This window comes from Terrapene carolina, unplaced genomic scaffold, assembly GCF_002925995.2.
Source record: "Terrapene carolina triunguis isolate 2854851 unplaced genomic scaffold, T_m_triunguis-2.0 Scaffold716, whole genome shotgun sequence".
NCBI classification, from domain to species: domain Eukaryota; kingdom Metazoa; phylum Chordata; order Testudines; family Emydidae; genus Terrapene; species Terrapene triunguis.
The window spans coordinates 2,253-12,399 of record NW_020665067.1 but is presented as its reverse complement, the minus strand read 5'-3'; the positions used below and the strand labels follow the sequence as shown (position 1 = coordinate 12,399).

The 10,147-nt window shown below is 54.6% G+C and overlaps 1 protein-coding gene across 1 annotated transcript; it reads left to right on the top strand.

Moving 5' to 3' along the window:
- Positions 1 to 42: 42 nt before the first annotated feature.
- Positions 43 to 6,386, top strand: LOC112102951 (alpha-1,6-mannosyl-glycoprotein 4-beta-N-acetylglucosaminyltransferase-like). Its single transcript, XM_026660166.2, has 3 exons — positions 43 to 204; positions 932 to 1,079; positions 4,708 to 6,386. Exons 1-3 carry the CDS (start codon positions 103 to 105, stop codon positions 5,850 to 5,852), a joined length of 1,395 nt encoding a protein of 464 aa, XP_026515951.1. The 5' UTR covers positions 43 to 102; the 3' UTR covers positions 5,853 to 6,386.
- The last annotated feature ends 3,761 nt before the right edge of the window (positions 6,387 to 10,147 follow it).

The following is a 10,147-nucleotide window of genomic DNA, read 5'->3' as shown; positions in this document are numbered from 1 at the left end:
CGAACGGTGCCCCTCATGCACTCTTGCCTCTCCCCCGAAGGAGCCCGGCCGAAACTGGCAACGCCCCCAGGCGCCAGCCCCTGCCCGCGGAGCCCGGCTGCCATGAGATGCTTCCCAAAGCGCTTGCTCGCCACTGCCCTGACGCTCCTGGGTCTGCTCCTGCTCCTCAGCCTCTGCCTGCAGCGCCCGAAGGACCCACTGGTGGTAAGTACCAGGCTGGGCTGGGCAGAGACTTCGCCTGTGCCTGCCCCCGTGCTCCCTAACTGCTGTGTTCCCCTCCCCTGCCCCAGGGCTGCCCCACATCCCCTCGCTCTGGGGTCTGTGTTCCCCTGGCCCTGCCCCAGGGGCTGAGTGGCTTCCCCTCCTCTTGCTCTGGGGTCTGTGCTCCCCTTGCTCTGCCCCAGGGCTGCCCCATATCCCTTCCCCGTCCCTCCCCTTGCCCTGCCCCACATCCCCTCCCCTCGCTCTGGGGGTCTGTGTTCCCGTAGCCCTGCCCCAGGGCTGCCCCACATCCCCTCCTCTCCCCTCCCCTCGCTCTGGGGTCTGTGCTCCCCTGGCCCTGCCCCTGGGCGGCCCCGCATCCCCTCCCCGTCCTTCCCCTTGCCCTGCCCCACGGGCTTTCCCGCATCTCCTCCCCTCGCTCTGGGGTCCACGCTCCCCTCTCCTAACCCCACCTCCCATCCCTGAATTGGGGGCTTCATGGCCTCTCCTCCCTTGCCCCACTCCAGTGGAGATGTCTGAGCAGGAGGAGGGCGTGACTGGCTGGGTGTGGGGTGGAGCAGCACTACTAGGGGATGCTGTTCTCCAGCTCTAGCCCTCCTGAGCAAAGGGGGCTCTGGGCTGGAGGCCCTGGCGGACGAGGTGTATTTGCCACAGGCCTGCCTTGGGGTGTGCTAACAGCAGCTAACGCTGGCTCTGCTCTGGCTCCCAGGAGGAGGTGAAGCGCTGGGTCCAGGAAATGGTGCTGCAGCAACTCCAACCCGACGGGAACCTGCGCAGCTTCCAGGAGCTGTGGAACGCTTCTGCCTCCAGGAACGTCTCCTATCGCTACCTTGCTGGCCACCCCCCATCTAGGAAGAGTGAGTATCCCAGGACCAGCCTGCTTTAGCCTCCAGCATTCTCTGCCAGCAGCTGGAACTGAAGAGAGATGGTCTAAAGCTGTGGTTCTCAACCTTTTTGATACCACGGGGACTGACTTGCTGCCTTCCTAAACTGTGTCCGGGAGTTCTCCGGGACTGGCGAGAAACGCTGGGTTAGAGGCACCAGCCATAGCGGAGCAGCTTTTGGGAAGCCAGCTGACGGATTTCTGCAACTGCTGCTATGGCACCAATGCAGAATGGGGGATAACCGGCTTGGCAGCAGCACTGCTGAGAAGGATCTGGGAGCTGTGGTGGTTCATAACCTCAGCAGGAGTCAGCAATGCGATGCTGTTGCAAAAAAAGCAAATGCAATTTTAGATTGCATTAACAGAGGCATACTCAGCGCTGGTTAGGCCTCAGCTGGAGGACGGTGTCCATTTTTGGTCACCAATATCTAGAAAGGATGTGGAGAAACTGGAAAGGATCCAGAGGCGAGTGACAAAGATGACCAAAGGGAAGGAATGCAGCCATACGAGCAAAGGCTGAAGGAACTGGCTATGTTTAGTTTGGAAAAGAGATTAAGGGGGCACATAACGGTCTTCAGATACTTGGAAGGCTGCCATAAAAAAGATGGAGAAAAGTTGTTCTCTCTTGCCACAGAGGGCAGGACAAGAGGCGATGGGGTCAAACTACAGCACAGCCACAGGCACCAACTTTTTTTGGTGCCGGTGGGTGCTCACGCCGCCATCCCTTCCCACCCCGGCCCCGCCCCGACTCCACCTCTGCCCCAAAGTCCCTGCCCGAACTCCGCCCCTTCCTGCCCCTATTGGATCCCTCCCCAAATCCCCGCCCCGGCCCCGTCTCCTCCCCCAAGCACGCTGCGTTCCCCCTCCTCCCCCCTCCCTCCCAGGCTTGCCACGTGAAACAGCTGTTTCGTGGCGCCAAGTGCTGGGAGGGAGCGGGGAGAAGCAGGATGTGGTGGCGTGCTCAGGGGAGGAGGCGGAGCGGAGGTAAGCTGGAGCGGGGGGGGCAGAGCGAGGAACTGCCGGTGGGTGCAGGGCACCCACCAATTTTTCCCCGTGGGTGCTCCAGCCCCAGAGCACCCACAGAGTCAGCACCTATGAGCACAGCAGATGTAGATTAAACCTCAGGAAAAACTTCCTAACGGTAAGAAGAGTAGGACGATGGGACAGACGCCTAGGGAGCTTGTGGAAACTCCTTCGCTGGAGGTCTTCAGAAGGAGGCTGGAGCCGTCTGTCTGAGATGGGTTAGACACAACAAGTCCTGCATTGTGGCAGGGGGCTGGACGAGCTGACCTTGCGATCCCTTCTCACCCTGTGGTTCTGAGTCTATACCTGTGTTCGGGTGCTGGGCTTGGCTGTCTTGCCCGTGGCGGGGCTCGCCACCGTTTGAGGGGTCTGGGAGCAGCCTTGACGTTACTTGGAAGAATGGCGTGGGCTTTACTTGAGTTAACATCCTAGTGAAGACAAGGCAGGTTGTAGCTGTCACATGAGTCTGCAGGTCAAGTTAAAGGCTAGGCTCCCCCGTAGCCTCTACCTGTAAACTCCTCTGAAAGCTACAAGCTGCCACACCCTCACTAGGGCTCTAGCAAACACACGGCTGAGTCTCTTCGGAGCCTGGAATAGCGGCTGCAGACGTTTGTCATTGAGGAGCTATTCACACCCACGGGAGAGGGCCCAAAACAGAAACAACAGTGGGCTGTGGCCTTCCCTCTGCTGCAAGTGGAGTGTGTGACACACACACACACCCCCCCGCCCCCGCTCCCGGGTCCGAGACAAACCACAGGGCAGACTCGCGTAGGGTGCAAAAATCCACAGGAGTTTAGTGAGGCATTTCCCCACTGCTCCCAGACACAGGTTCCCTGCCGCAGTCTCGCTGGGCCCCACAGGCCTGGCCCAGGCAGCCTGCAAATCACTGCTTTGCTTTACTGCAGAAGGGGTTCCAAAACCAATCTCCACTGTCCCGCGCCAGGCCCACCTTCCCCCCTAGAGCTCTGGCACCCAGTTAGCAGTCTCTGCAAAGGCTCTGGGCTGATCCTTTCCTCGGGAAGCAAAAGCTAAGAGATCTGTTCTCCTCCTGGGACAGCCACCCACAGACCTGTCCACTTCCCTTGGTAAATTCCTTCATTACCTGGCAGCGAATGCAGGTGCAGCGGGGCAGGGCTGAGCCCCATAGCCCTTGCCAGCTCAGTGTGGGGCTGGTGTCCCCCATCACAGCCGGGAAGGGAGTTTCCCCTTGGCATAGCTGGTGTGACACTGTCGCCCAGTGAGCAAAACGATCTGGCACAAGACGTACAGCTTCCTTCTAGCTCTGTTTGTGCAACTCTTGCTACTCCATGGCCACAGGGAGGCAGTTCTTCCTACCTGCTCCTGGTCTCCCTTGGGGAAAGGGACCAGCAGAAGAGAGAGGAGACCCTGTCCTGTCTTGTGTGTTGGTGGAGGGTTTTTTTGGTGGCACTATAATTCTCATTTGCGTCAGTTTGGAGGTGCAGTGGGAGTGGTTGAGTCATCTGGGGCGAGGAGAGATGGCAGCTATTCCACTCTGATTAAACAACACGGGCTTGGAGCTTTTCAGTGAGAGAGATTCAGTAGGACGCAAAGGGGAAATTAACAAGAAAACGTGATAAATAAGCAAGGGCGGGTATGCACACATTTCTCCTGAAATTACTAGCATCATTAAACAATTCACATTTACCAGTGGGCTAGCTGCTGTACAAACAAATAGTACAATTTGCTTCCTGACTCCTAGAGCCTACCACTGAAATTCAGAAGACAGACACAAAGTTGGGGAAAGGAATAGAATCATAGAATGTTAGGGTTGGAAGAGACCTCAGGAGGTCATCTAGTCCAATCCCCTACTCAAAGCAGCAGGGCCGGCTTTAGGGCAATTCACCCGATTCCCCCTAAGAGGGCCCCGCAACGTCCCTAAGGACCCTCCGCCGAATGCACCGGCAGCCAATAGAGCTGCCGCCGAAGTCTCGCCGCTGTCTTCAGCGGCAGCTCTTTTGAATCGGGCCCCGCAGTGCCTAAAGCCAGCCCTGCAAAGCAGGACCAACCCCAACTAAATCATCCCAGCCAGGGCTTTGTCAAGCCTGACCTTAAAAACCTCTACGGAAGGAGATTCCACCACCTCCTTAGGGAACCCATTCCAGTGCTTCACCACCCTCCTAGTGAAATAGCGTTTCCCAATATCCAACCTAGACCTCCCCCACTGCAACTTGAGACCATTGCTCCTTGTTCTGTCATCTGCCACCACTGAGAACAGCCGAGCTCCATCCTCTTTGGAACCCCCCTTCAGGTAGTTGAAGGCAGCTATCCATCTCAGGTGGGATGTAGCCAATCTGTCATAGGTAAGGCTGGGCACAACTCCCCGTAAAGGCCCAGCCATCCTCTGAGACCTTCAGTAGAGGGTGTCAGCCTGAGTTCAAACACAAGGACCTGCCATTGGCTTCTTGTGAAATCAGCCAGCCTCGCACCCTCACAGGTATTTAGGTGCCCAACTCTCCCGGATTTCAAAGGGAGTTAGGCCTCGAAATACCGTGAGGGTCTGAGCCTTACTGATGTGTCAGTGGTGCTCATGTCTGTCCTTTCATCCCTCCGTGTTTCAGAGTTCCTCACTGTGGGTCTGTCGTCTGTCAAGCGGAAGCGAGGCAACTACCTCCTGGACACGCTGAAGTCCATCTTCAAGCAGTCAACCCAGGAGGAGCTGGCGGAGATGGTGGTGGTGGTGCACCTGGCTGACCCAGACTCGGAGTGGAACACCCAGGTGGTGACGGACATTACTGCAAGATTCACTCCCCACCTCCTCCAGGGCCAGCTGCTGGTTATCCATGCCCCTCCGGAGTGCTACCCGCCCCTGGAAGGCCTGAAGAGGAACTACAATGATGCCGAGAATCGAGTGCAGTTCAGATCCAAGCAGAACGTGGACTATGCGTATCTCCTCAGCTTCGCTGCCAACCTTTCCTCCTACTACCTCATGATTGAGGACGACGTGCAGTGCTCCAAGTCCTTCTTCACTGCCATCAGGAAGGCAGTGGCATCCCGGGAAGGCTCCTACTGGGTCACGCTGGAGTTCTCCAAGCTGGGCTACATTGGCAAACTCTACCACTCCAGCGACCTGCCCCAGCTGGCCCAGTTCCTGCTGCTGTTCTACCAGGAAATGCCGTGTGACTGGCTGCTGGGGCACTTCCGCCTGCTGCTCACTCAGAAGGAGGTGATTCGCTTCAAGCCGTCCCTCTTCCAGCACATCGGCCTGTACTCCTCCTTCCAGGGGGCGGTCAATCGGCTGAAAGACAACGACTTCGAGGCAGATTCCTTGGACCTGCCTGACAACCCCCCAGCTGTGATGTTCACAGACATAGACACCTTTGAGAACTACCTGCCCAGCAAGGCCTATGGCACAATGCCAGAGTACTTCTGGGGGAAAGCCCCATCTGCCGGCAGCCACTTCACCATCGTGTTCCACCAGCCTGCCCGTATCTCACGGCTTCAGGTCCACACCGGCTCCGAGGAGCACCACACCGACTATCTCCACTCAGGGGCCGTGGAGCTGGGCAGCCAGCGGCAGGGGAAAGGCAAGGGCTGCTCTACATATACCCACATCGGAGCCTTTGAGAAGGGACACTTTGAACGGAGCGGCTTGGAGAACAGCACGGCTGCTGCCCCGGAGTGCGTGCGGATCCTAGTGACAGAGAGTCAGAGCGAATGGCTGATCATCCGCAGCATCAGCATCTGGACCAAACCAAACAGCTAAGGGGGGTGCAGGGGACAGAGGCACAGCTGGTGACCCACACACCAGGGAGCTGGCCTCCCTTCTCAGGGGCAAGCAAGCGGTTTGGGGGTGTCTGAGGGGCAATGGAGGGTGGTGGCACTGCCCCTCCCAGGCAATAGCACCCTGCGGGGGAGGCACAGTGAGGGCCTAGTGGGGAAGGAAGATGGGGCACTGAGGGTCAAGGCAGTGGCACAGCAGGATCCTGGTAGCATGGCAGGATGATGCATTAGGGCAAGAAATGGGAGCTAATGCAGCACATTGATACTCTGGCCTTTCAGGGCACCCTATGTCCTTGGGCAGTAATTGCCGGTGGATAGGAGAGCCTGGCCCCACAGAGCTGACTGACTCCTCTGAACTACTTCCTGTGGGGGCCGTGCAGTCAGAACCAGGCCCGGGTAAGGCGTCCCGCTGGGCCAGACCCCAGGAGCGAGACCTGGAATGGTGCTTGCAGCAGACCGCTGGGGCTCTGGAGAGGTCAGGAGAGCCAGCAGTGCCCAGCTCGGGGCAGGTTCAGAGCATTGTCTCCTGGGGAACTCTAGCCCAGACGTGGGCAAAACCAATGCCCCAGCGTGTGAGGCTGCTCCCAGGGCAGAGGCAGCCACGGGGGAAACCTTGCCTCAGGATCCTACTGCTCACAGTCGACCTTCTCTACCCCAACAGTTTAGAACTGGGCGTCCAACCTCTCCAGCCTGACGGCTAAAATGCTGTACCCCGAATGCCAGGGGGCTACATTCACGGTGGGAGGGGCAGGTTATTAATCACATTCATTACAGCAGTGCCTAGGAACCAACCAAAATCAGGGTCTGGTTGTGGTAGGTGCTGCACAAACACAGAGTGGCAGACAATCCCTGCCCTCAAGCGCTTACAATCTAACTAGACAAGACAGCCTCCTCGCCAGTCCCCTCCTCGCTCCTGACTTCTTCCGAAACCACATTGAGCCCCTAGAAGCAGGGCCTTGTGTGGCCCCTGGCACCACGGGGCCAAATACAGGGGCAAGTACTCCTCCGTTCTGTGGCAGTGTTCATCTAGTGTATCCACTGTTAGGCTCAAGCGTTTGACAATCGCAAGATTGGCTTAAAAGTCATGAGATTTTTACAAACATCATAAATATTTGGTTCTTTTCACTTGCCTTCTGGTGTCTGAGCTTTTAGGGTCACACTTGGGTCACGTTTTTAAACTTTTCTCCACCACCGGGAGGGTGAAAAGAACCCTTCATATTTGTTTGAAGTGCAAGCTGAGATTCTCTTGTATTCACCTGACTTCAGGCCTTATGAGGAGTATCAAATATCATGACACAATAAAATCGTGGGAATTGGCAACATTGGGTATCCCCAGGGCACACCTGTCATTGCCAGTCCTAAGCGCACACAGCTGGCTCTCTGGGCCTTGGCTTCTAGAGGCCAGCCTGCACTTCTGGCCCGCTCCTCCACTCCTTGCCTACAAGCTAAATAAGCCTGGCAACCCAAACCCCCAGCCAGCTCTCAGAGGGCATGTCTACACTGCAATGTAAGGCATGGGTTAGTGGGACCTGAGTCCGTGGACCCTGCATTTGGGAGTGTCCATGCCCTAGGTTTACAATTTCAGGACACAGGCCCCAAAGCCGGGGCTCCAGCATCCACACTGCAGTACTCAAACCGGAGTCAAACCACCCTATCCCAGACTTCCTAGCGCCCTCCCCAGCTGTGGCCACTCTAGCTCCTGGTTCAGTGTGGGAAAACGTGACTGTTCGCCCTGCACATGGCAGGAAGCTGTTACGGCCCATCGGGTTCCCAACGCATCCTGCCAAGCCGTCTTTTGGGTCTGCACGCTCCCGGCAACCAGAGCCAGCAACAGGGAGGAGTCCCCGTTTGAAGAGCTTCTCTTGCTTGTGCTTTCACTCCTGTTTCAGCAAACAGGTAGAGCATGCCGGAGACGTTGGTGGGCAGGGGCGTGGGCAGGAATTTCAATTTGACCACTTTTGGAGGGGCAAGTTAAACACATACATATTATACACATTAAACCATATCAACACACGCACCTACATCATCTGCATAGAAATAAACAGTGGTACACTCACCATTTCGACGGAAATCCATGCACCGGGGAGCCATCTGAATAAAGGTATCCACAGCCTCTTCTGTGTTAACGCTGTTGGTTACGTCAGTCTCTACTGCAAGAATTAACAGTTGCTGAAGACGAGCGTCTGTCAGGCGGCTGCAAAGTCTACTAAGTTTACACTTTTTAGCATTAAAACATTTTTCTGCAGTTGCAACTGTAACAGGTAATGTTGCCAAAAGCACCAATAGGTCAAATCTATCAGGATACAAAAGTTCCAGGTCATGTTCTTTACAGACCTTCATGAGTTCCAGAAAAGATATTCCGCTGTCTGGTCCCTGAGCGTTTAAAATAGGTTCAGTGTGGTGTACTAATAAATCATACTGCATTTCAGGAACTCTGCACTGAAATTCTTTGTTCAGCTTCACAAGTGCTTCTTTTCCTTTTGATATATGAACAGTTTTCAGGCTTTTTGCAGTGAGATAGGACACGCTTTGAGTATTAAATTGTCTGTCGATTTCACTTATTGCAGCATTGAGTGCAGGGAAAAAGAAATCGACTTTATATTTATTGTTTAAAGATTCCAAAAGGTAGGATGCGGTGTGACTGCGGTAAAAATGATCCAGAGTTTTTGCTGGTTGCCTCTTCCTGTAAGCTGGCATTTGCAGATTCAGTTCAGTAGCCTGCTGTTCAGCTTTGACGAAATACCTGTGGAACTTTTCATCCATTCTCAGGTTGTGCAAAACTTTTCAGCAACTCTCTATTGCATTTACTGCACAGGCAAAATCAATGTTTTCCCGCTGCAAGAAGGTGATAACATAAGACACACATCCAAAAATACCAAGATGCAGATTGTGAATTCGAAATCCATCTGTACCATAAGCCCCTTTGCTTCTGCCAACACACTTGCTTTGCTGGCATTCTGCTGACTATTGATTAAAGTTTCTCTAGTAACAGAAAACTATTCTTCTGTGACCTGCAAAGCTTGGCAGAATGAATACCAGTGCACTTCATGAGGAGCCTGAAGACGTGTCTCTTGACCACTGTATTCATTGCTATTGACACTTGAAGTCCCTTCTGTCTGTATCATGGGCCTGGTCTACACTACGGGGTTAGGTCGAATTTAGCCGCGTTAGGTCGATTTAAAAATGAATGCGTCCACACAACCAACCCCATTCCGTCGACCAAAATGGCTCTTAAAATTGACTTCTATACTCCTCCCCGATGAGGGGAGTAGCACTAAAATCGACTTTGCTGAGTCAAATTTGGGGTAGTGCTGATACAAATCAACGGTATTGGCCTCCGGAAGCTATCCCAGAGTGCTCCACTGTGACCACTCTGGAAAGCACTTTGAACTCTGATGCACTAGCCAGGTACACAGGAAAAGCCCTGGGAACTTTTGAATTTCATTTCCTGTTTGGTCAGCATGGCGAACTCAGCAGCACAGGTGAGTATGCGATCCCCCCAGAATCATAGAGCGTAGAATGTTTCTACGCACTCACGATGACATGTTTTCCGAGCTCATGCAGTCCTTCCGCACTGATAGGGCACAGCTTAATGCATGGAGGCATTCAGTGGCAGAGGCCAGGAAAGAATTAAGTGAGTGTGAAGAGCGGAGGCAGGATGCGATGCCGAGGCTAATGGGGAGCAAACAGACATGATGAAGCATCTGTTGGGGGAGCAAATGGACATGATGAAGCATCTGTTGGAGCTGCAGGAAAGCCAACAAGAGCACAGACCCCCGCTGCATCCACTGTATAACCGCCTACCCTCCTCCCCATGTTCCATAGCCTCCTCACCCAGACGCCCAAGAATGCAGGGGAGGGGGAGCTCCAGGCACCCAGCCACTCCACTGCAGAGGATGGCCCAAGCAACAGAAGGCTGTCATTCAAACAGTTCGATTTTTAGTGTGGCTACAATAAGCAATGTGGCCTTATCCTTCCCTCCTCCCCCACCCCACCCGGGCTACCTTGTCCGTTATCTCTTTAAAAAAAATTTAATAAAGAAAGAATGCATGGTTTCAAAACAATAGTTACTTTATTTCAAAGGGGGGAGGGTGGTTGGCTTACAGGGAATTAAAATCAACAAAGGGGGCGTGTTTGCATCAAGCAGAAACACAACTGTCACACCGAAGCCTGGCCAATTATGAAACTGGTTTTCAAAGCCTCTCTGATCTGCAGCGTGCCTTGCGGTGCTCTTCTAATCGCCCTGGTATCTGGCACGAAACGATTGTCTGCTGTTGC